The sequence below is a fragment of the Taudactylus pleione genome, unplaced genomic scaffold (genome assembly GCF_031769625.1).
Source record: "Taudactylus pleione unplaced genomic scaffold, aTauple2 ptg000100l, whole genome shotgun sequence".
NCBI classification, from domain to species: Eukaryota; Metazoa; Chordata; class Amphibia; order Anura; family Myobatrachidae; genus Taudactylus; species Taudactylus pleione.
The window spans coordinates 11,891,073-11,917,469 of record NW_028284502.1 but is presented as its reverse complement, the minus strand read 5'-3'; the positions used below and the strand labels follow the sequence as shown (position 1 = coordinate 11,917,469).

The 26,397-nt window shown below is 43.1% G+C and overlaps 1 protein-coding gene across 6 annotated transcripts in view; it reads left to right on the top strand.

The window, feature by feature from the left end:
• IMMP1L (inner mitochondrial membrane peptidase subunit 1) overlaps positions 1-26,397 on the top strand; it is a 41,831-nt gene that overhangs the window by 2,158 nt on the left and 13,276 nt on the right. For 3 of the 6 annotated variants that reach the window (XM_088470423.1, XM_088470422.1, XM_088470425.1), the window contains exons 2-5: positions 20,105-20,205; positions 24,280-24,400; positions 25,077-25,213; positions 25,389-25,477. In XM_088470423.1, the coding sequence (XP_088326549.1) occupies positions 25,109-25,213; positions 25,389-25,477 (194 nt within the window). In that variant the 5' untranslated portion in view covers positions 20,105-20,205; positions 24,280-24,400; positions 25,077-25,108. The remainder of the gene's footprint in view (positions 1-20,104; positions 20,206-24,279; positions 24,401-25,076; positions 25,214-25,388; positions 25,478-26,397) is intronic. The other 3 variants (XM_088470426.1, XM_088470424.1, XM_088470427.1) reach the window with 3 other exon arrangements.

Sequence of the window (26,397 nt, the reverse complement as noted above, 5' to 3'; positions counted from 1 at the left end):
GCTGCCATGGTAATTCTAACAGCCAGCAGCGGCACCACCTCCCACACAGTACCCATCGCTGTCATTGGAGAGGAGACATGTCTGCAGACGACCTGGATGGCAGACATGCTTTCATGGTAATGCTAACAGCCAGCTCCGCCTCGCACACAGTTGCTGCTGGAGGAGTGTTTGTTTGTGATCTCTCCTCCAGCAGCGGCAGCAGGGTGTGCGGGAGGCAGTGGCGCCGCTGGCTGATGGCATTACCATGGAAGCATGATTGCCATCTGGGTCCTCTGCAGACATGTCTCCTTTCCAACGGCAGTGGTGAGTACTGTGTGGGAGGCTCCATTAAGCTTAGCAGCTGTTACATTGCCATAGAAGCAGCAGCAGCAGCTGTGTAAAAAAGCGGGAAAACACTTGGGGGTGGTCTCTCAGGTCACTCAGAATCAGGCAGGCAGCCAGTCAGGGAAGAAATGAGCAGACATCATGGGGGTATCCTCTAGTCTAGACACTGAGAATTGTAAAGCTGCATACACACAGTACGATCTGTACCACCAGCGACTTGAAAGATATCTTTCAGTGAAGTCATCCTGCCACATCTCTGAACAGGCAAAGTTCGCAATATCGTGCAAGTTGGCCTGCATGTACGGACGATTAGAGATATCGTTATCATTCATGCGAGAACGCGCATCGTTGGTCGTTCACTGCATAAAAATTAACGATATATCGTTGAACGTTATCGTTCATAGCTATCGTACCGTGTGTACGCACCTTTACATTAGGAAGGTATACGATAGATACAGATAAGTTTTCCAGTAGTAAATACCAGTTTATTAAAGCATTTTGAGGGTTCAAAACTGGGGGTTCCAATGAACATCAAAGTATAAAAAATTATGTACATAAATCTTGGAGTAGAGTTGTAATGGTAAATTGAGTTGGGGTTTAGTAAGTGCTGGAGCTGATTTAAAGAAGTATTCACTTTAAGTCATTCCTTTTCCGCTATTAAGTTCCACAAGATGATATGTCTGCAGATCTCACAGTCCAAGCATAATGGTCTAATAGAGCATAAGTCAGATGCTAAATACTCCAGATCTTACTGGGTTGATTCCATGTGTATGTGTGGGGCAGCAGACAACGATTTGCATCAGCTGAGCAGAAAGTACCTTAGCATCGACTGGCTCGAAGGGAACAAACCGACATCTGTAAAGCCCAAACAAGCACACGGCTCGCCTGCGTTGGAGGGTAAAGGCTGAATGCTGGAAGCCGATGATGTTTCTAAATAGCTCCCGACTTCAGAAAGTGTATAGCAGTAATATCCTCCACACTTCCGACTCCAGCAATCAGCCTTTACCGTCCAACGCAGGCGAGCCGTGTGCTTGTTTGGGCTTCACAGGCGTCTGTTTGGACCATTCGAGCCAGCTGATGCTAAGGTACTTTCTGCTCAGCTGGTATTTGCAAATCGTTGTCTGCTGCTCCACACATTCACATGGAATCAACCCAGTAAGATCCACTCTATATTTCTAATTTCAGCTTTCATTATATGATCATACGGTGGTGAAGTATTTCCAAACTGTTCAATCTTACTGGGGGTGCCTAACCCTCCCCCCTAGGGGTGCCTAGACCTAATCCCGCCCCCCCATACCTAACCCCAGTATACTCCCTAAAACTAACCCCCCGTGGCTAACGATAAGGGTGCGCTGGACTTACCTTTGTTCGGGCCGGTTTTCTGGCATTGGGATTAACATACGTCACAAAACTATACTTTCACCCATTTTTACGTACCCCAAATTTACGTGGAACAGTAATTTTCTAGAAAAAAAAATTAGCTTTCTATAAATTTTTAAAGTTTTTTCGTATACGCAAATTACTGCCAACCGATGCAATTTAGGTATCGTAAATACTTATTACGGCCAATAATACACTTCTAAATTATTTTCCGATGTACGTCAGCCATTTTTTGGGGTACAGACGCAATTTACTGACTTTTTCGCCTGTTTTTGTTTGCACCTCCCATTTTCACCTGTTGTTTTTTTTTTTTTTTAACCGATTTTATCGCTAATTTCGCCGCTATTTGAATCCGGCCCTAAATGTTTAATTAAACCAGGAGTCAATTTCGTTTGGGTCTCTCTCACCAAATCAGACATTCTTGTCCAGTATCCAGCTCCTGAAAATTTGGATGGACTAATGCACCTGACCATCCGTTTTGACCGTCTGCTTCGAGAGCATAGACTGGAGAAAGATTTGCCTACAATTTCTCCTCGATCTCCAGTTTGGGTTACCTCTCCTGAGCTAGAAGAACCCACGCAGCTAGGGGCTTTCCGTCTTTCTTCTGAGGAAAAGCACAGGAGACCATCACTTGGTGGTGATAAGGGATATAGGGCCTGATTCAGAGCCGGACGCTATTTGCGCTCGCTCGTTCAGAAAAAGGGTCCGGCTATTTAAATTGAGCGCTCGCTCTTTGCGGTCTGTTGACGCCTCAATGTCTGAGCGAGCGAACGAAATATGCGCTCGCTATTTTGTAAAGACGCCCCCTGGCTGCTCGCATCCTACATCATCTCCGCTATTTAGTAGATTAATCGAGTACATCGAAAGGCGTATGAACTGCTCGCAGTGCTTGTGGTTGGATTTTCCTACCGCAATCATGCGAACAGTTCAGGCTAAGAAACTACCAAGTGACGTGGCCGATGACGCTGCTTTGTTAATTATGCACAACCTTAAAACGCCCGTTTTGACTGTTTGGCACGCTTGCGTTCGGATCTCCACTCCCCGTTTTCAAGCACCGTCCCCTGTTACCACCCACAAACGCCTCATTCTGTCACTCAAATTGGCAGGCATTCGCTATTTTGTGAGCACACAATTTCCGACCACAATGACTGGTTCGCGCATGTGTATTACAACCCATATGCATGCGCAGTTGTGCGAACATCGCTCGGAGCGAACGAGCGGCTGCTTACAAGCGGCTCTGAATCAGGCCCTTACTGCCCATGTTTGCCCAGTCAAGTCGGGAAAAGGCAGGGTCTTGATATACAGGGCCTTGCGTATGTCTCTCCCAGTAATGCAGTCCTTATTCCTACAGTCATCCAAGTTTTTGAACAAGAATTAAACATTTTGCCTTTCTGGACAGTGGTTCTGCAGACAATTTCATTGACATTTAATTTTTTAATTCTTTAGGTTTGACTCCTGAGTCCTTACTTCAACCTGGGTTGGATGGCAATCTTATTACCAAAGGTGTAGTCAACTCTTGATCACCTCCCATCTATCTATTGGAGCTTTACATTCTGAAAACATAATGTTCCTGCTTTCTCATTGTACTCTAGCACCTATAATTCTGGGGTTGCCATGGCTTAGGGGTCATAATCCTGTGATCAACTGGCAATCAGGTGAAGTCCTTTGGTGGGGATCCACCTGTTCCAAACAGTGTCTCGCTTAACCAGTACGAATTGCTGCTACCATCCAGTCAGTCTTCATCTGCTATTCCTGCTCCCTTTTGTGATCTCTCCGAGGTCTTTTCTAAGAAAAAGGCTGATACTCTACCTCCACATCGTCCATATGATTGTGCCATTGAGCTTCAGCCTGGAGCCAAACTTCCAAAAGGCAGGTTATACGCTTTGTCCCTACCTGAGAGTCAATCTATGCAGGAGTACATCTAATACGCTCTTCAGAAGGGCTTTATCTGTCCATCCAAATCACCGGTTGGGGATGGATTATTTTTTGTGCAGAAGGATGGATCACTTTGACCGTGCAATGATTTCCGGGGGTTAAATAATATCACCTTTAAGAACTCTTATCCATTACCATTAATATCACTTCTTTTCGACCAACTTCATGAGGCATTAATTTTTTCCAAGATCGAACTACCTATAACCTGATCCGGATTAAGGAGGGCGATGAGTGGAAGACAGCCTTCAATATTCATTCGGGCCATTAAGAATATCTGAGCCTGCCTTTTGGTTATTCAAATGCTCCTGCCATCTGTCAAGATTTCATTAATGTTATTTCGAGGGAGTTCCTTGGAGACTTTTCCGTCGTATACTTAGACAATATCTTCATCTATTCTAAGTCTTTGGAACAACATCGCCAACATGTGAGACAGGTGTTACGCAAGCTCCAAGAGAATAATCTGTATGCAAAACTGGAGAAATGCGAGTTCGAAGTGAAGGAGGTCTTTTTTTTTTTTTTGCAAACTATTATTGCAGTTTTATCAAGTCTTTTTCTTCAATTGCCGCTCCTATTGTAAAATTGCCTAAAAGAGGGGCAGATACAGCAAACTGGCCTGTCAAGGTGGTAAGGCCTTCAATTCCCTGAAGTCTGCTTTCATCGCTGCTCCTGTTCTTTGTCATCCTGATCTGGATCTTCCGTTTATTGTTGAAGTGGATGACTCTGAAGTTGGTGTTGGTGCTATGTTGCAAAAGGATCCCCGAGATAACAAGTTTCATCCATGTGCCTTCTTCTCACGTAAATTTACGCTGGCAGAGAGAAATTATGACGTAGGGAATCAAGAGTTGTTGGCCATCAAATGGGCTTTTGAAGACCTGGAGGCACTGGTTGGAAGGAGCTTAACATCTGATCACAGTCTTGACCGACCATAAGAACTTGTCATATATTGAAACTGTGAAGAGATTCAATGTTAGACAAGTACGTTGTGCTGTAGTCTTTACCCATTTTAACTACATCATTTCTTTCCGACCTGGCTCCAGGAATCTCAAGGAAGACTCTTTTTCATGAAGCTTCCAACCCATTCAACCTACCACACCTTCTGAAGAGACAATCATTCCGGCTTCTCGCATTCATTTGGCCTTGTCCAGGAATTTAACTGATGCTCTCCATTCCTGTCAGTCTGAAGCTCCTCCTCCAAAGCCACCGGGATTAATCTTTTTGTCCCTGAAAGATTTAGCAAAATTGTTCTGACGGACTTTCATTCTTCTAGAGCCATTGGTCACCATCTCCAAAACTGCTGAACTACTCTCCCGCTCAGTATGGTGGCAATAGTTATTCCAGGATGTTCGTGAATTTGTCATGGCCTGTGATGTTTGTGCTTGTAGTAAATCTTCTTGCACCACTCCTTCTGGCCTTCTTCTTCCTCTATCTACTTCATCCAAACCCTGGACTCACATTGCAGTGGATTTTATTGTTGATTTACCTTCTTCTCGCTGCTCGGTCATTTGGACAGTTGTTGACTGTTCATGGACTTCCAGTAGACATCGTTTCAGACCGAAGAACTCAATTTATTGCTCGTTTCTGGAAAATCTTTTCTTCTCTTTTGCATCAGTCTTTCCTCCGGATATAACCCTCCATCTAACAGACAGACGGAGCGGGTCAACCAGTCCTTGGAGCAATATCTTTGGTGTTTTGTCTCCAAGTATCAAAATGACTGGATCTGCCATTTACCATTGGTAGAATTTGCTTTCAATAACTTTGTCACTCGTCTTCCACGATTTTTACTTTTTTCTGTAACTCCGGATTGCATCCTAGAGTTAACTCTTTTGAAATTAATTCTGGAAGAACTTCATTTTCAAATTCAGTCTCTAGGCTCTGTTCTGTTTGGAAAAAGGTTTGTCAGTGTCTTTTTAAAGCATCATTACGCTCTAAGACATTGGCTGGCTGATTAACACCGCAAGCCATGCAGATTCAAGGTTGGAGATTTTTTTTCTGGCTGTCCTCTAAGAACATCAACATTTGCCAACGTTCATAGAAGTTGGCTCCTAGATACATCGGTCCTTTCAGAATCATCTCTCGGATCAATCCTGTCGCCTTTCGGTTGAAGTTGTCGAACACGCTCAGGTTTAAAAATGCCTTCCATTGCTCCCTACTGAAAACATATTTATTTTTCTTCCTCGTGGTTCAGTTCCAGACATCCAGCTATACCTTCTCCTGTATTCGTCCAGTGTCATCAACAGTTCATCGTGAAGAAAATCTTGGATTCCAGGTTTTCACGAGGAGGTGTACAATTTTTGGTTCACTGGAAGGGGTACGGGGCGGAGGAGCGTTCCTCGGTCTCTGAAAAATCTTTACACGCTCCTGTTTTGAAAAGAAGGTTTTTTTTAAGAACTTCCCCGATAAACCTGGTTCTAGGGGTTCCTTAACAACTTGTCAAGGGGGGGTACTGACACAAGCCGCCATAATGTCTTGCTTGACGTCAATACTCCAAGCTGCTTTCTCACGTCTGTTGCTAGGAGACGAAGACACCGGGCTGCTACTCCATGCGGTCCACCTACGTCACAACCTCCCTGCACCTATTGGATCGTCTTCCTTTTTTACTCCCGCTGGTTCTCTGCTCTGGTGCCGGCTATAGCGTTCAGTATGTAGCTTCCGGTTCCTGTGAGTTCATGTTCCTGTATGTTCCAGTTCCTCGTGTCCAGTGTGTATGTCAACTGCCTCTGCTGCAGTTCAGCGTCTGTGTGGACTATCTGCTGGCAACACCATAGCAGTCTGTGCCACACTTCAGCGTCTGTGTGGACTATCCACCAGTTACATCACAGCAGTCACAACCGCACTTCAGCGTCCGTGTGGACTATCTGCTAGTGACATCAGCAGCCTCTGCTGCACTTCAGCATCTGTGTAAACTTGCTATAACTATCATCTCAGCTGCCTCTTACGCTCTCCAGTGTCTGTGTAGATTCCCTGCTATACATCAACCCTCAAGGCTGCTACCAGCCAAGTACATATCAGCCCTCAAGGCTGCAACCAGCCAAGTATACCTCTGCCCTCAAGGCTGCAACCAGCCAACACACATCAGCCCACAAGGCTGCAACTTGGCTATCATGCCACATTCCAGTCAAGTACTCTCCAGTCCTTCAAAGCTTCTTTATTAATTGATTCCTCATCAATCGAGCCCTCAAAGCATTTTTATCAATTGACTCCTCCTAAGCTTCATTATCAATAGACCCCTCAAAGCTTTTCTATCAATCAATTCACACCTCTAATGATGAGCTTAAATTCCTAATAAATCATTCTTCCTGTGAATCTTCCCAGTGATTCATAACAGCCACATAGAGGAAATTGTATATTTAGAGAGGTATTAGGCTCACCTACAAGATAAGATTATAGTGTCATATATGGTTTATGGCCACCCACATGCTTTGCCCACTATCAAGTGGATGTAGTTACCATCCCCTTCCAGTTGGGGAGATGTGTGTCTCAATCAATAAAATTATAACATGATATATGTCAATACTTAAATATCAGCCTGACAGGGAGCATAGAGAAATGAGATATCGGCCTACAGAATCCATATTTCATAATGCTGTTTCATATGCCTTTGTGCACAAAATTACATTCTGTTTAATGGAATTATTATTCTTAAACTCTGTTTTAAGAGCGGCACACCCACGGTATAGAATGTCTGGGTTTTCCTGAATTTTAGGGGGATTCTTTCAGACTTCCAAGAGAGTAGGCCACACACCCACATGCTGCTCTCTTTCTCTGTGAAGTCTGGGGCTTGATGATGGAATTTGCATTGGTTTATGCCATATTGGCCCCACCCCCCACTGTACATTATTGTGATATGTTACTTTGTATAGCGGAGGATGGGGCCTTGATGTCCAATCACTGGCGCCAAAATCCCAACATGACTCGGGATGCCGACATCGAGATCCCGGCAGACTGCCTCCCGATCGTAAGGACACTGCGGAAAGGTGAGTATCAGCCTTGGGGGGGGCGAGGACGACTTAGGTTTATGCGCCCTGGGGGGTTTTAGTGTTAGGCTGCGGGAGGGGGAGGTTAGGGTTAGGCTCCGGGCAGGGGGGTTATATTCAGGCACCACCTGGGGGGGGGGGGGGTTTAGGGCTAGGCACTATGGGGGTATGGGTTAGGGTGCAAGGAATGGAGGGTTAGTATTAGTGTACAGGAAAGGAGGGTTGAGGGGTAAATAGGACAGGGGAACAGTACTCACCGTTCACCTGTCTGGATTTGAACCTCGATGCCGCTGTCAGTGTACTGACAGCCGGCATCCCGTCCATCGTTTTTTCATACCGATTCCAGTACTGGCAACAAGTGTATGAACTGCCAGGGTGGAGCAGCATTTTGCAGGGAAATTATAGCTGTTGCATCCAAAATAGGTTGTAGGGGTGAAAGCTTGATTAGGGGAAGACCAGTAAGAAGTATTCAATTAGGAGGATAATGGGTGCATGAATAAGTGTATGCAGTCTTATGGCACTAAAGCTCCCTCTTTTATAGGCCACATACAGTACCTACCAACAGACTGTATCATAACTTCAAATAAAATGTGCTGTAATAACTAGTAAGACATTTGCTTTCATTTTTTGACCACTACCAGTAAATTTGTTTTAGTACATTTTCCGGTGCATTTAGGTAATATTCTTCCTTTATGTTAAGCACTACATAGGGTGGAATTAATTCCGAATTGTTGTGTGGTCACAATTTGCGGCTGCGCACATCACGTTACAAAGCATGGTAGAGAAAAACTCAGTGATGTTGCGGTCGTGATGTGCTGCCATTACAAGCATTCTGATGCAGTTCTGAAGGCATATCACTTATAATTGTGTGTATATGTGGCACTTTAATCTCCTGTATAATTCCTTTTTCCTTATAGATTGGAAGCAGGGCCCTTTTACCAATTTGTATTTCTGTTTTTACGCAGTCTCTTTTTATTACTGTGTTCCTAATTGTAAAGGGCTGAACTGCGCCCCGTGCCAACCCCGCCCCCTGAGTGCATGAAGTCATTCTGTTGCACAGAGGGGGGCAGGGCTGCCAACATCGGTAAGTGAGCACCGATCGGAGTGTCCTGAGGATGCAGGGTGCCTATCTGGGGTGTCCAAAGGACGTTTTATGCGGCACTACAGCACCAATTCTGCCTGCAGGTTGCCATTCCATACCTCTCAACCCCTTCCACAGATCAGGGCGAATGTCCTAAGCGCTGGATAGTCCCCTCAAATCGGGATTGTCAGACTGAAATGAAGACATTTGGGCGTCCTTGTGGCCCCATATTAATATAGCATAATAATAATCTGCCCCAAATGTGTAATTGTGTCGGGGGCAGAATATGCATTTATTTATAATTATTATTTATAATAATGTATTTATTTTTTTCACCTACTAGATTTTAACTAGCAAGACACGTATAAACTGTGTGGGTTGTTCATTAAAACAAAATTAACACTTTCTCACATGTACGTATATATCCTTTAATGATAACAATGATAATTGTAGGACTTTGATCTCCTGATTAAAATACGGCCTCTTCATTCAGATTTAATCTGATTGTTTTCGTTGAAGATTTTACTCAGAAAACTGATTTCTTTTTATTAACCATACTGGATGGATTGGCTTCCTTACCGATGCAATAGAAACAGTCTGATTGTATTGTCTGCCGCCAGTTTTCCAGTTCACGATCTGTGACTTTTTTTTTATTTTTTTTTATCTGAAATTGCTGCTACAGAACTATTTTTTTTACAATCCGCAGAGGGTCTTTTATATATCAACTTTAGGTGTAGCAATCCTTTTAATAGTCATACTTCAGACCACAGATCTATAGAGGAATAAACTTTTTCAGCCATTTTGGCTGAACTGGCAGGCGATGCCTGTTTTTTTTCTTTTCCTAAACTCATAGTGGCTTTACTAGAAGTTTTGGAACAGTCCAGTTCCTGTTTGACATTTTATGCAGGATTATTTTTTTTCTCATTGAGTCATTTCAGTATGAACTGTACTCTTTCGTTTACAAATCTGTTTACATTGCTGAGATCGCCCCAGTGTTTGCATTTCATACTGTTGTGTGGTTTTGGCTTCCACAGGGATTAATTCAGCGCCGAGTTTCATCTGATGAAATCCCCCGACTGTTTTCTTTATAAAAAAAAAAAGTATTATCTGTTTTATCATTTATGTTGTCCATTTTCTTTCTTGGTTCCAGGGTATCTTTTGTTAAAACAATTAGAGAAGTGCCTTGTCATCAATAGCATTCACATTCCTAATCTTCTTACTGGCGTCTGCCATTATACTCTCCGAAAGCCTCTTCCCTCATCAATTCTGGAATGTGGTGGCGTTGGGTTGTGCCAATTAACCCCTCCTTAGTTAGATCGGCCTGTCACGCTTGGCACTGTAGACAATTGTCCTTAAATGGGTTAATGTCTTAGGGCCAACAAATCAGATTAGCCATTGAGTCAGCTGACTAGATGGCACTCTCGGTCATGTGACTTTTCTTAGCTTCCTGCAGTGGTCATGCTGTGTCCTGGAAACAAGGTATTTGGGTCTGGGGATGTCTGTAAGTATTGAACAGCATGAGCCTTAAATTATGATTGCAGAGAAGATGACTTCATTTTCTCTTCTGCTTGGTAGAATAGGATGAGCGTTCAGATCTTCTCATACCGGCAGTGCTGGGACTCCTCATACTGCAAGCAGAGATTGAGCCATTTCAATTGCATGGTGGAGTACCTTGGAAGGTGCAATTCAAAGTCTGCGTCTTTTGTACGTGCCATGGTTGTCTTCCACATAGCATTGCGGCTCAAGTGTATTTTTCATAGTGCTGCTATTTAGATGCATTGCATTGATGAGAAAAAAAAGTAATGTTCTTATTTTCAATTCATATATTTTATGTAGTATTTTTGGATTTTAGTTTATATATTTTTTTCTTTCCCCCCCAGTGGTTCACAAATCATTTTGCACATATTTCTGATTTACTGGTTTAGGTGTTTAAAATTAAATGTGTTGACACTTCTGAAAACAAATGACTGCTGTAGCGGAATGTTTCCCTAGAATTTAGTATAAGTCCAGTTTTTGTTTTTTTTGTTTTTAAATTAGATTTTTTTTATTTTATATTTTTGTAATGGGAATATAATGGAGAGGGAATAAAATAGAAAAGGTTATCCTGTAAGAGCCAACCCATCTGTCAGAACTGGAAGCAAATTGCTTTTTATTTTCATATTTAGGATGAAGGATATTTGGAAGCGCATTTTGTGCCGTATGTGCGTACAGGGTTTGTGCTTTTGTTTTTAGTCTGTGGTATAACTACACTGAAATAAAATTGTCATTTATATTTTGATGTGTGTAAGTGGGTTTTTGCAGGTGGGGAAGATTTAAAGTGTACAGAGACAATTAGATTTGGGAGGGACATATCCAAAGTCAAATCTAAACTGCAGTGTAAAAATAAAGTTGTCCAGTATTTACCCTGCATGCAGAAAATATAAATGTATTTACACCTCTTGCGTTGCAATATGGTTTGTTCCAAAGACGTCCAAAGTAGCTTTTTTTTTGCTTTGCTCCCAGCTCATAGTCAGTCCCAACGGGCTTGATTCAGAAATGGTCGCAGTGCCGTTGTTGGACGGTAGTGTAACCATTTTTTTTGCTATTGTACATGCGTCTCAGAAAGCACAACTGGTGACTCTATACAGAAATAATCGTACCACACATGCGTCCCGATTATTTCTGTATAGAGTCACAGTTGCGATTTCAGATATACTCGCCGAGAAGTGTATTGGAAATGTAGTAAGCGTTCCTCGCAGAGACAGCGAGGCGTCTTAGCGCACGCACAAATATAGTCCGTCTTTTGGGCATGTTATGGGAATGTCATAGGTGTGTGGGAGAAAGTGGTAGCGTGGACAGATGCTCACACAGGAGGCCATACACTGACTGAGAAACCGCACCTGCCATGGGGCTTGTGCAAGTTTCAATGGTGCTTCTAAAGATGCACCAATCGGTATTGCAGCGTGTACAGATGCTGAAAGAGGGCGTCTCAGTCCTTTCATATTCAAACACACGGATATACACAAGGGAAAGGACCTCGTAGCGACACTTGCATAAATTCACAGACAGGCAACTGCAAATAGACACAGCTGGGGGCACTTCCTATTCAAAAACCTAAATTTAGTCATATTTTAACTGGTGTTGAAACTATGCTATTTGTCATTCGCTTTTATGGAAACTGCCACCACTAAAAAGCTGGTTTGGTGGGATCATCTCTGTGCACCGGTGCACAAAACTGACTTTGAGTAACCCCTGCAATCTCCCACATTTTCATAAGGGGAACAATGGGTCAGAAATTGCCCATGCCCCCACTCCACCCAGCCATGCCTCGATTTTAACAAAAAGCAAGCCTATATTAGTAACCCCACACTTTAGGACTGTAGTTTTATATATAGTATCTGGTTGCTGGTGGAAAAAGAGGGGGTGGGTGGGTGGGGGAGCACAGTATGTAATGTCCTAGGAAACAGGAATTTTCTGTACAGATGAATGGATTCAGCAGCTGTATCAGCCTTTGGCCCATGCCCCCATAGTGTTCAATCTAGCACCCTGCACCTGTCACAATCCATGCAGTTCCTCTTTCTTGCCTGGGGTGTCTCTCTCTCTGCTCTGGTGCTTCTAGCACACTCTGGTCTGTATCTCAGTAGTTTGTTGCAACAGCTGAGTGTGCTAGGAGCACCAGAGATGAGAGCGATACCCCAGACAGGAAAGAGAAACTGACTGGGTTGTGACAGGAGCAGGGTGCTAGGATGAACACTACCCCCAGTCTTTAGTAATTCTGTAGAAGTCTATGTACTTTTTTTTTTTTTTAAATGACTGAATTACTCCATCACTCTCACTTTTACCCAACCTGTTGGGGTAAGTCAAAGTGGAGCATTTTGCCTTCATATTTGATAGGTTTCTGTTTTAGTCATTTAACTATTATTATTATTATTATTATTATTATTATTATTATTATTATTTTATTTATTATTAATATGGAATATAAATTCTTTATAATTCCCTTTGAAGAAGACCCAGATAATGACAGCTGGTTGATTAATAGTCATGTCTTAAGAAGTAAATCTAAATTAATTAAAGTGTAATGTGAGCGGAGCAGCACACAGTGCTACAGTTTACAGCCAATCATTTTTCTTTTTTTCCTATATTTTTTTTTTGTCTTTATAAGATTATCAGCACAAATGGAATAATCAACATATTTGACTGTCATCTGCTGAACAGAGTTGGAAGATCACAAGGCTTTCTTCCTAGCTAGTAGGGTTGGTCTTTTTTTTTATTCCTTGTTCCAAGCTCCCGTCTGAGCCGTCCACGATGTGTTCTCAGATGGAACGTGGGGTTTTGCTGTAATCTGCTTAGCTGCACCGCAGTTAAAAATCTTCATTCCATGTTTGTGTAATTTATAATTTTAATGAGACCCCGGCTCTTGGGGGCTTTGATATTTATTAAAACCTCTTTTGTGCATATGCTTTTGTTCTCGGTTGATGGGATCAGCGTGCTTAAAAGTGATGACTTTTTAGTCATGGATTTCAAATAGGAGAGGATTAACGATGACTCTATATCGTTGCGCTTTTTTTAATTGATACTTAGATCAAATTAATAGTTTAAAAAAAAATAAAAAAAAATTTGGAAGTATATTCCAGGGAATCAAATTAGTATTTTGCATTAAATTGTTTCATTTGTATTTTGAGTTTGAAAATAATTTTTATTTTAATCGGTATGAAGAAGGCACAGGTGCTAAATATACATTATTTAGTGCAAATGGTACTCCCTTCAGGTGCCAAGCGACTGCGTACCAAATTATATATATATATATATATATATATATATATATATATAATATTAGTGAAAACATTTGGTATCTCTAAGATAAATAAATGTACTTAATTGAAATATATAAAATGCTTATCTGGAATCATTAAAAGAGAAAAAAAATCCAAAGGTGCTGGGACTGGTCCACAGACCAGTCCCAGTTTTGCTGCTGGAATCGCAAACGCCAGAATGTAAAGTTATTCAGAGTTCAGAATAGTATTAGGTATCCATATATTATACCCTACGCATTTCGTCCCTAGCTGGTCGTCTTCAGGGGGGCTGAATATCTATTAAGTCTTACTGCTGTTTATATTATGATGTTTTGACAGTGTATTAACAGTGCCTAATACTCAGTGTGCATGCCTCTACAGTTGTATTTCCAGTGGTGTAGATGCACCAGATACGAAAGTGCATCAAAAGATTTCGAAATTCAATGATGGCGATTCAATTCAGCGGGCGTTAAATAGCATCAGGAGAGAGCTCCCGGAGCTATTCAGTTAAGCGCTTTGTGTAGTCCGACTAATGATTTCTGAGGGTGCGAGGAGAAGTCCAACTAAGGTACCCGCCGCAAGACTGTTTTTCGGCTTAGCGCTGCGCTAACAGCCTTGTGGCCGGCATTTTAGTCGGAGAATGCCAGTTCTCACAACTAAACACCCAGGTTAAGTCATGAGAACCTGCATTCATCGACTTAGCTTCTAACCCTAACCGTCGGACTAAACAGCGGTCTGATTTGAATAGCTGCGGGATCTCCCTCCTGGCGCTATCAACAGCGCACTGAATTGAATTAACCCCAGTGAGTGCTAACATAAAAAGCATTATATCGCTACTGGGGCCACTTGGGAAATACATGCCGATAAACATTACCATAGTGTTTATTAACCACTTGCCTGGCATGGATGTAATTTTCTGTCCACACCAGGCAGCTCTATCTGTACTGGACATAAAAATTTTGTCCAGACAGATAAATATGAGGGCGACTGCAGGAAGAGAATCTTCCCGCAGCTGCTGCTCTCAGAGGGACCTTCTGGTCCCTCTGCTTGCTAGCACCCTCTCCCCCTCTGCCTCTGTCTGCTGTGCTGCCGATCACTACTGATCGGTCAGCAAAGCAGGACCCCCTACCCAGCGCCTGCAAAACTGAGCAGCTGCTTTGGAAATGTAAGTTTAACCTCCCCCCTAACGCCCCTGACATACCTGGTTCCTGTATCTGGTCTCTAATTGAACGTTGCAATGTTTCCGATGGTGGTTCCGATGTTCAGTTATTTTTTTATTTTTTTTTTAAACAATTTTTTTTATTTACAAATCTTAAAAAGAATTATTATTATTATTATTATTATTTCTTTTTTTTTTTTTATGAAACCATTTTAGATAAGTTAAAATGGATGTCCCTCACCTAATTCACTCATAAAAAAAAAAAACGACAATTTTGGAGTGGTTTTTGGAAAAAAAAAGAGTCAGAGTGGTTAATATAGTTTAGTGCACTTTAATAGTTTGCATGGGTTAAACCGCTTTATACGTTTGGCCGCAACATGCTTGATAAGTAATGGGCACCAACGGCACTCGTGCCCGGAAGCCCAATTAAATATCACCCATTACTTTAGATGGATGCTACAGGAGCAAGAAATCAATTGAATTCCACCCACAAAACTTTTATAATTTGAGACTAATGCAGGCTTTTTGTAAATGTGTTGTAATGAATCCTGTGGCTGATCAGAAAAATGACAGGGGGTGCACCATAATGATGGGGGGGGGGATAGTAGAGTAGGAGGGGGTATAGCCCATTTAGGGCATTAACTCACTTCTTGAACCCTGACTACAGTGGGCAGCTAGTCTGCAAATGTAACATAGGCCCTCATTCAGAGCCGTACGCTCTGAGCAGAGCGCACGCTCTGAATGAGGGCCGCCCTCCATGAAAATGGAGCGTCCTCCTGGACGCTCGTATAGCTGTGGGTCACCACCCACAGGCTATACGAGCGTGCAGTTTTTTGGCCGCGATGGTCTTGACCATCGCGACCATCGAAACTGCGAGCCGGAGCCTGCGGTTGAGGTTTTCAACCGCAAGCTCCGGAGTGAATCACTCCCACTGACATCACTAGTGATGTCAGTGGGCCGGCTTCTGACGGGAGGCGTTCCCATGGGAACGCCCCCGTCAGGGAGGCACGCCCCCGGCACGCCTACCAAAGGGGGCGTGCTGTCAATCAACATCGACAGCACGCCCCCTTTGATCAGACACAACGAGCGAAGGACTTTCCTTCGCTCATCGCGTCTGGCGCATGCGCACGACGGAGCTCCCTCCGTCGTGCGCATGCTCAGTGCACACCATCGACCCACTTGCGAGCGGACAGCCGTTTGCGAGTGGGTCTGAATCAGGCCCATAGTCTCAAACGTCTCAGCCCTGCCTCTCACATGTATAGACACTGACTTCTGGTCTTAACACAAAGTCTCTCTTGTGGTCGTCCCTGTCTCCTGCAGGTAGGGACACTGGCATCCTGGCTTGGCTGCCACAACTTCACACTAGCAGTGTTCGAGATTTGTGGTCCTCCCTGCTTACTGCAGGTCTGGACACTGGCCTCCTGACCCCCACTGGCTCCAGGTACACTGGGATCTGTAGCTGCCTCAGTCCTCCTTAGACTCACTCCATATGCAGCCTGACTGGTCTGCCTCGTTAGCCTCACCTGAGCTCTGTACATAAGGCAGCCTGTAGGTGTAGTCACACTTACTATTTCTACCCTGTGTGGGTGGATCTTTCCAGGCCCACACATAATCCATGGCTCACTATCACCATCTAGCTTGGTATTGCTGCAATACTTAAAGCTACATTCTTTAGATAGAGGCTTCCACCTCTAAAATTAAATTATAACACATTAAAGAAAATTGGCACAAAATTAAAAAACACCCCTTGGGGCCCTCACGCAACCACCAAGTGTGAGATACTGATTTTCACAATGCTGAGAGTGGCCTCATTCAGACATTATCACATATACCCTTTTAGAAATAATGTTGTTTGTCAATTTTGAATACTTGTTGCCATTGAAGCAGCTTTGTTGGTGTCTGTAAAGATGGCAATTACGTTACAGATCAGCCAATGTTCAGACTTGTAATACATTCAGATCTCCTATGTCTATGTGCCATAAAGAGGAAATATTGTAGAGGACTAGTTAGGGAAGCCAATCCTGCCTCATTTTTTCAATCCCTGGATACCCGGGATTGAGTTGATCAATGAAAATATTATTATTCTGTACTTTTTCTAAGATAAAAATGAATGACTAGTACCAATAAAAGTGAAAACGACTTGCTTTTATTAACATTTTCAAAATACAAGTATTAAAGTCTTTAAAGGCTAACTTAATTAATTTATTCAAGTATCAACAGAATAAAATAACATTCATGGCCCAGTAGCAGCCCCACAGGAAAAAAATTAAACTTTCATGGCCCCCGGCCAGGCCCCAGCACACCACAGGAATAAAATAACATTCATGGCCCAGCACAGGCCCACACAAAAAAATAAAACTTTCATAGTGCTCTATCACACTATGAAAAAACATTAAATTCCCCCAGAGTCCACTCCAGCTGAACAGCACCGGCGACTTGTAACTCCCAGAGTGACCCAGTCCTCCTCTAACAAGTCACAGAGCACTGAGAGCAGCGCCAGTGACAGTCCCAGGCTGCCCAAACAGCGTGACACAATGACTATGACGTCTATTTACTAAGCTTTGGATGGAGGTAAGGTGCCAGATCCTAACTGCCTTGCCACAGACTGTGTTTGAAAAAATGACAGGAGCTAATTGGCTGGGACTTTATCTCCATCCAAGGCTTAGTAAACAGACTCCAGTGTCACTCACTGTCACCTCGTGACCACAGCACTGACAGTCAGACCTCCGCTTAATCAGGCAGGCACGACTGTTGAAGGGGCGGGCTGGCGTTGGGCTAATCTCAACCTTGAGCGACATATAGTCGTAATTTAAATCATTGACAATAATTTGTCACTGAGTGTAGGAGTCATCTGTGATATATAATTATATTTATTTATGATAACATAGGATTTTTTGGTTTGCCCAAAAGCACTATCTGTACATCACTGCTTAACGAGCACGGCAACTGATCCGCCCCTCATCTTATGTTATCTGTGTTAATGTACAAAGCTAATAACATTCTCTGTTCTGTTGGTCATAGATGCAATCTGTCCTTTCTATAAAGTCTTCCACATGGTCTGATCTGTTAGCAGATTGGTTATATGTATCCAAGGCCAGATTTTACATAGATCCTTGTTCATTATTACCTGCAGATCAGCCTGCTCCACCTCCTATTTCACTTTCCATCTGAGAGCAGCACACTCCCAGGGTCGCTGTAGTGGGTGGGCCATCCACCCTGTTAGCTCCTCCTCCAGAACAAGAATGGCACTGATCATTTAAGGAATCTGCTTTTCAAGGTGCAGGACCACCGCCAGCCTCTCCTGTCCCAAAAGAACAGATTATTTATTATTAGTATCAGTTATTTATATAGCGCACACATATTCCGCAGCGCTGTACAGAGAATATCTTACCATTCACATCCATCCCTGCCCCAATGGAGCTTACAATCTATATTCCCTACCACATGCTCACACACATACACACTAGGGGTAATTTTGTTAGGAGTCAATTAACCTACCAGTATATTTTTGGAGTGTGGGAGGAAACCGGAGCATCCGGAGGAAACCCACGCAAGCACAGGGAGAATATACAAACTCCACACAGTTAGGGCCGTAGTGGGTATCGAACCCACGACCTCAGTGCTGTGAGGCAGTAATGCTAACCATTACACCGTCTGTGCTGATGAACTAACACATACAACACTGCATACACAACACTACACAAGGTATACACAATGCTTCATTTGTGTGATGCAACTGCCTGCCCGTTGCAGTTGCATCGACGCCCTCTTTCCGTGAGTCCATGCCCATTCTAGTTCTGGTCCCAGCACCTCACCACAGTGAGTCCTTAGTCACACTAAGCCTAACATTGTGCATTTTCATGTGCGCCGCTATAAATGTGCAAGGTAAAATGCATTTTGTAGGATACTGTTGCTGGGGTTCACACTTTGACCTGTATTCAATTAGGCAAAAAGCCGCGATTGGCAGTTTTTCGCCAGTTTCTGAAGTATCACCCTATTCAATTCCAGGACTAGGCGAAAACTCCATAGGCAATAAAATGGCAAAAAAGTTTCTCCACCCAAAGGCAGGAGAAAAGAAGTGCAAAATCCATAACTAATTTCAGAATCCTTTGGACACCCCCCCTCCTAATTACTATTTAGGCAGAAAAAGGTAAAAAATTATCTTAATTCACCCAAAGAAGACATGTCATTTTTGGGGCGAAAATGTTGGAAAATGGGACTAAAGTACTGGGTCAGGTATTTTGGGGGGCTGTAAGGATGGGGCAGATGTTTTTAGGATTGCACTTTATAGACACACAAATATACTAGCACCCATTTTTAATGTACCCCCAATTTAAGTACAGCAATTATTTTTCCATAATTTTTCCACACTTATGCAAATATTCATATAACAGCCCCTTGACTCAATTTATTTACCCTAATTTTATTAGGGTTATTAATACACTTCTGTATTGATTCCCCGTGTCCGTTTTTTAGGAGGTACAGACTGATTTCCCCCAAAAAAGCTGTCTTTTTAGCTATTTGCTGCATTCGCACATAAGCGTTTTCGCCTGTTTTACAATTGAATAGGGTGAAAAGCAGGGACGCGCATAGTGAAAGTATGCGAAAACTTCGCTTCAAAACAGGCGAATGAGGCGAAAACATGGCGCTTTTCGACAATCTCTGCTTTTCGCGGCTAATTGGATCTGGCCCTTTATCTCAATGTTACATACTTGAATTACATACAGTCTACACTGTGGAGTTATTATCATGCACCATAGTACAATATCCGCTTGGGCAGGAGCAAGAGGACCCAAAAGAAACTACAAGCTCCGTGCTTCCGGCCATACATTGATCCACGTAGTCAAATCCCTGTACGCGTTGTCACATGGTCCCGGTGTTTGTCAGATGAACAACAGAGTCCTGTAGAAATTGCGTTCTCTAGGCCCCAGTGAAGAGAATGTTTGTGGAGATAGTATATACTTGCTGACCTTTAGTTGTTCCTCTGCGGGAGAAGCCTGGAAAGGCGATGCAGTTGACCATTTTGGGGCCTGGGTCTTTGCATCATTAGGGACCCACCCCCGTTGTGGCAAAATGCTCTGAATCAGGAGTCCGTGGGGCTAAAATGAGGCAAATCGCTCTCTTTTCGGACCCGCAAGTCCCAGTATTGTCTCCACATCTCTAGGTAGTGGGCAGGATGCGTGAGATCCACCCACTCTTCCAGAGGTGTAGGGGACTACCCAAAAAATCTGGAGTCTCCCGCACCATCTGGGAGAGTAGTCAAATATAAGATAGTTATTTATTTATTACCCCACTTGGGAATGCAGCTTTACAACCTGTGTATTATAACAAGTAATACACCCTCTTACTGTACAATACAAAGAATATTTTGAGAGTTTTGTTTTCTGGAAATCCTCCAATTTATACGTTTTTATATCATTTTGTTTGTTAACAATGTACTTATCAGATCTCGCTCTGTTTTTGATTCTTTTTAAAGCATACAAATACTTTGGGTCGGCACAAGGAATGGTTATAAATACAGGAAAGCAGTCAGGTGGACAGAACACAGCCTCGCGTTTGTACTACGGGAGATGAAAGGTAAGCATTGCTAGATTTACTTCCCACAGCACCTGTTTGAAGGTCTGTTGTCTCTTGTAAGAAAATTAAGGTTACTGATCTTGAAACCTTAGGTCCCTTACAGTGATGAACACTGTTAAGGAGGAGGTAAGATGATATTTAAGAGACGGCATTATCATTAATCTAGGTCACTGCCCCATCTGAAACCCATTTTCTACTCCCTGTCCCTCTATCTTTCTTTAACTAAAAGTTTGCAGGTCAAGGTTATAGAACAACACCTTCATCTGCTGAGCCCATTTCACAGACGGCAAGTGTCTGTCTCTATTACTGTGTTTAGTCTTGGCTATTTATCAAACCTTGGCTTCTGTTTGGAGCTGCGACTTCCGCTGTGTTGACTATAAATGATAATACTGAGTCATGTTTGATATTGCTGGCAGTGTATTAGACACTTGTAGGTTACTTTTTACTTAAGTTGTTACAATTAATCTTCTGAAGGCTGCACTAGTACTCCTGCTACTGGTAATACCACATTTAGTAAAATATTTGACAGGCTGGAGGAGACTATCCATCGTCTCCATTAACTTTGTCTTTGTATGGTGACCAGGTCAGTAAAATATAGGTTGCTTGGTTTATAGAGCTGGCACTGTGAACGTCCCACTTGATGATCCATAAAGTAGGAGGGGAATTCCTCTATTCTAGCAGAAGCCCCCCCAAAAAATGCTATAGCTAATTAAAAGCGTAATATAATGTTTTCTTACCAGAAATAAAATATATATATTGATAATAGTCTTCACCGACTGAAACGTTGAATCCACCACACTACTGTGTTCCGGGAAGACCCATGAGTGCCGCTGTTCCTCATATATATATATATATATATATATATATATATATATATATATATATCTCTCTCTATCACTAGACAGGCCACATATTGATTCATTGGGACGCTAATGCCGCTACAAATTTTTTTACGCAGTGACTGATATTGTATTGAACCGCCTATCATATTCTTCACAAATCCAAGTGACTGCGAACAAAGGGCCTGATTCAGAGCCGGACGCAATTAGCGCTCGCTCGTCCAGAAAATAGGGGTGGCTATTCAAATGAACCGTTCGCTCTTTGCGGTCTGTTCACGCCTCTAGGTCTGAATGAGCGAACAAAACTTGCGGTAATTTTTTGGAAAAATACGCCCCCTGGCCGCTCGCATCCTACGTCATGTCCGCTATTTATTAGATTAATCGAGTACATCGACCAGATTATGAACTGCTCGCTATTCTTGTAGTTGGTTTTTGCTACCACAATCTTGCGAGCAGTTCTGGCTATAAAATAACCCAGTGACGTGGTCAATGACGCTCCTGTATTAATTATGCACACCCTTAAAACGCCCGTTTTGACCTTTAAGCACGCCTGCGTTCGGATCTCCACTCCCCGTTTTCAAGCACCTTCCCCTGTTACCACCCACGTACGCCTCCTCCTGTCACTCAAAATAGCAGGCATTCGCTGTTTAGCGAACAAACGAATTTCGGCCACACTGACTGGTTCGCGCATGCGTATAACGATCCGTACGCATGCGCAGTTGGGCAAACATCGCTTGGAGCGAACGAGCGGCCGCTTACGAGCGGCTCTGAATCAGACCCAAAGTCGCATATCAGTTGATTATCTGACTTCGGAGTAACCCTGTGGTTGCACAAAATGGCAGCGGAAACTGAGAGCCATTTTCACTGCGTACTGGATCACAGTCACTCGCAGTGACATCCCCTCCAAAAAAAAAGTTGTGAAATCTCTGCGTTTAATTCGCCACCTCCCCGTTACCGCCCACAAACGGTCCCTGCCTTTCAATCATTTCTGCTAGCAACAACGAAACTGAAACTTGACGCATGAGCAGATCGCCGATCGTTCAAACACCATCGACAGCAAGCCCCCTTTGGTGCGAGACCCATAACGACGGCTTAGCCGTCGTTATTCGGGTCTCGCGCATGCGCGCGATGGAGCCGCCTCCATCTTGCGCATGCGCACTTGGGCACCATCGACCCGCTTGCGAGCGCTCAGCACTCGCGAGCGAGTCTGAATTAGGCCCAGTGTTCCCAGCAGCAGTGGCCTTCGAGGGAGTGCAAACCATAGATGGAATTTGTGCCATCGATGATAATTACCGATGGGTCCATTGATGGTTACCATCGATGGCCACCCCATCGATGGCCACCCTAACACTGGGGGCAAATTCAATTCAGCGGCAGTTGAATAGTGCGAGGGATTTGGCCCCGGAGCTATTCAAATCAGTGCATTGTTTAGGCCGACACTTAGACAGAGAATGCCGGTTCTCATGACTTAAGTTGGGTGTTTAGTCGTGCGAACCAGCATTCTCCGGCTAACATGCCGGCAGCGCTAAGCCGGAAAACAGCCTCGTGGCCGGCACTTTAGTCGTATTTCTCCTCGCATCCTCAGGATCATTTAGACGACCTAACAACGCGCTGAATTGACTAGCTCCAGGACCAACTTCCCGGCGCTGTTCAACTCCTGCTGCATTGAATTGCCCCCTATATGAGTATGAGGATGTTGCATTGTAAAATAAGCCTATGTCTTGAGTTAATAGCTTTGCACGAATAAGGAAGACAATTCAATTAGCCATGAAATATAAATTGGTGTTTGTTTATTGACATCGAATTGTAACCATCTGCAGACCAGGAACATGCGACAAGATACAAGACTTATTTATGAACTCTTTTTATTGAACGGACATTGTGTACTGTCAACCTGCAGCAAGTTTCCCACAGTGTCATTGACTGTGCGCTGAAGTTAAATCCTTGCATTGATTTCTCAATTTTATTATGTCCACCGGTGTAATCTGAGATTACGACAATGTATTCTCTCCTTTTTTTTCTCTCTTTCTGTTTTAATAGTCTTGATTTAATTTTCTCTGTCTCTTATTTGGACAACTGCTCGGAGTAAATACTGCGAAGAGCAGGAACAGAATTCTCCGAGGAGCTGTCACCGAGAGATGTAATAGGGGCTTTATAAAGCAAAGGACTAATTTATGTGAATCTATTTTATTTCTGCTAGGAAAGGGCAGGCTCCGTTGTGTCTACATTGCATAATGTGCAGAGCAAGCAGCCGGCAGAAGTAAAACAGAAGACTGCATATGGATATTCCCTTGATATCATTCACTTGCTGTGTAATCTTATTATGCAAAGTTCTAATCTTCACCTAGAATGAATGCCTCCGGGTCAGAATATAGTTATATCAAGGTTTTAGAGGTCATGTTTTGTGATCCTTGTCTTATTCTTCTAAGTAGGTCTGGGATTTGAAAGGGTATTCCCCAGACAGTGTCAGAGATAGGCAGGCAAAGCCTGCTGCCTTTTTGGAAGAGGAGACCTACATGAGGTCCCTGGTAGGATTAAACTTGATTTGTAGCTGTAGGATTTCTTAACAGATGTATTATTGGGCAGGGAATAGAGAGCCCACCAGCACGGCGAAATTGGAAGGCGATTGGCATTCTCAGGAAGCCGGCTGGCTGCAATAACAGCAGCTGCATGTGGATTCTACTTCTTTCAGGTGAAGCCCGGTCCAGTCATTTGGAAAGGATGGGATGAAAAGGAACGTCGGTGATAATTTTGATGACTGCTAGATTTAGTACCAGTGTAATGGGATTATCGGTAACACCTTCAGTGCAGGAGAGAAGCCACCTGGCGTTTTAACTGGCAGTAACTGCAAACTTAATCCGTTCCCATCTCTCGGATGTCAGTCATGAGGCTCGGAGCGATCTCTGCCCTGCGTGCTGTGATTAATTTCATAAACATAACAAAAATCAAATGTATTCATAGGAGAATATGGTCCATGTCTGGGCCCTAGACCAGGGATGCTAGAATACCGCTGCACGCTGCTAGACACAGGTTGTAAATTGTCTTATTGGACTAACCTTATGCATGCTATTAGCTTCTGGTGTATACAGGATGCATTTGACTTTTGGAATGCTGCTATTTTCAGCTGGTATTGTGAAGCATGTTTTAAATGGCTGTTTAAAGATATTTAAGTTCAATGTGTGATTTATTATAGTTTCCTTTTTTTTTTTTTTTTTTTTTCTAAATTACACTGTAGCATTTCTGTTCAATAAGGGCCTCTGCTGAATGAAAAACGAGTCCCAAAAGTTTGGCGTTCGCTGTTATTCGGAGCTTCGTTGGCTACCTGGCTCCTAGCACTTGTTCAGCCGTGAGCTAAGGTTTTATGTTCAAACTTATTATTATTAAAATGACAATATTTTTAAGAATATTTGAAAGCTCCTTTTTGGTCGGAAGGGGGTGTTTTTGGAGAGATTGAATAAAACAAAATGCTTGGGGTAGGTTTACTAAAACTTCTAAAAGGAAACAATGGAGGTGTTGACCAATCAGCTTCTAGCTATCCTCTATCTAGTACACTCTAATGATGTCATCTGTTTGATTGCTATAAGCTGCACCTCAACTTTTTAGACTTTTTAATAAATCTACCCCTTTTTTTATGTATGCGAGTGCTTTTGACACTGAGGTTTCCGTGTTTCTGTGAAAGTCTGTTATATGCTAGAAGTCACTGACTTGAATCTGTGCATCAATTGTACACCGGGGTATTCAACATACGGCCCTCCAGCTGGCGTGGGAATACATATCCCAGCATGCCCTGCTACAGATTTAGCATGCCCTAATAGTAAAACTGGGGCAGGGCATGCTGGGATGTGTGGTTCCACAGCAGCTGGAGGGTCGCATGTTGAATATTGTATTACTATTTCTGTACACTGTTTGTTTTATTTTTTTTTTGCTTATGAAAAAGTTAATTTGAATGAAACATGTCTGTTTTATTATTATGTTTTGTACCATTTTTTTTGTGTGTGTGTGTATATAAATATACATTTTTCTTTTCTGCAGAGTAACTGTTCCTTTCATAGGACGCTGCTAGAATGCTCAGAAGAGTTGTGGGGAAGACCCTGGGCTTCCTGGGATACGCCATCCAATATGGCTGTATAGCTCACTGTACTTTTGAATACATTGGAGAAATAGTGATTGTAAGTATCACCCATTATTATGGTTTGAAACGTTACAGTAAAATAACCTGTTTTACTCTGGAAAGCTTATGTTCTGTACATTACTACGTATCCTGTATTTTGTATATGAATTCTGTATGCCAGGTGTTCTTCTAATAGTTACTATCCATGTTCTTCTGTGTATTTTCTCCTCTAGTGTTCTGGACCCTCAATGGAACCGACCATAAAGAACTATGATGTTCTAGTTTGTGAAAACTTAAGTCGACACCTTTATTCAATTCACAAGTAAGTGTCTGACGTTTTTGTGCAGTGTATAACCCCATTGTGTATTAGGTAAGATGGGTAGCTTTCTCTGCAGCTTAGCTTGTGTATAACACTTTTTTGACTGTCTCTGGGGCAACCTACGTCTACTAGCCCACGGGAATAGGACTTGTAGTTCCACAAGAGCTTTAGCGATCAATTCAATTAGGCTTGATGTGCAGCGGCGATGCTCGGCTGCGCACATATTTGCCACCAATGGCAGCCACCACATAGCTATATCAGCGATATAGGGTTCCCACCATGCAGAGGACATCACATCTAATTGATTTGACCCCTGAGAGGCACAGGTTGTCTATTTGTGTTCTGCCCCTTTTCCTGCTAAGGACTGGAGTGTCCTGTTCTTCTCTGCATCCTGGTGACTTGTGAATTCCCTGACCATTTTAAAGCTGCAAAACCACCAGGGCAAAATATTTGACCACGGTACCTGTACCCCCAAGGCTAGTGGCTACTATATTGCAGCTATTTGCTTCTGGAGGCACCTTAAAATGTCAGTGGAGGGGGGTGGTGAGTTTACCAAGACAGGTAACAGGCAGGATCTTCTGTTGGACTAAGCATACAGTATCTCCAGCCTTGCCCATATGTTGATGAAAGTCTGAAACCTCTCCAAGGAAGAGGACATAAGTGGGCCTACTGCCAGTGGTTAGATTATGGTAACTTACGAACTCCTCCCAGGCACCACTTAAGTTTGCCAGGTAGGGAACTCTGCCTATCCGTCAGGGAAGTCAATCTCGCCCCATTTTCCTGGTCTTTGGATTCGGGATTGAAAAAAAAAAATAAATCTCAATACCAGAATTGAATTGCACTGTGTACCACCTGATATCCTGCTAGGGTGATGCGGACATGTCGCTGTGGGGTTCTGGCTGGGCTTATGATTGGATAGATGG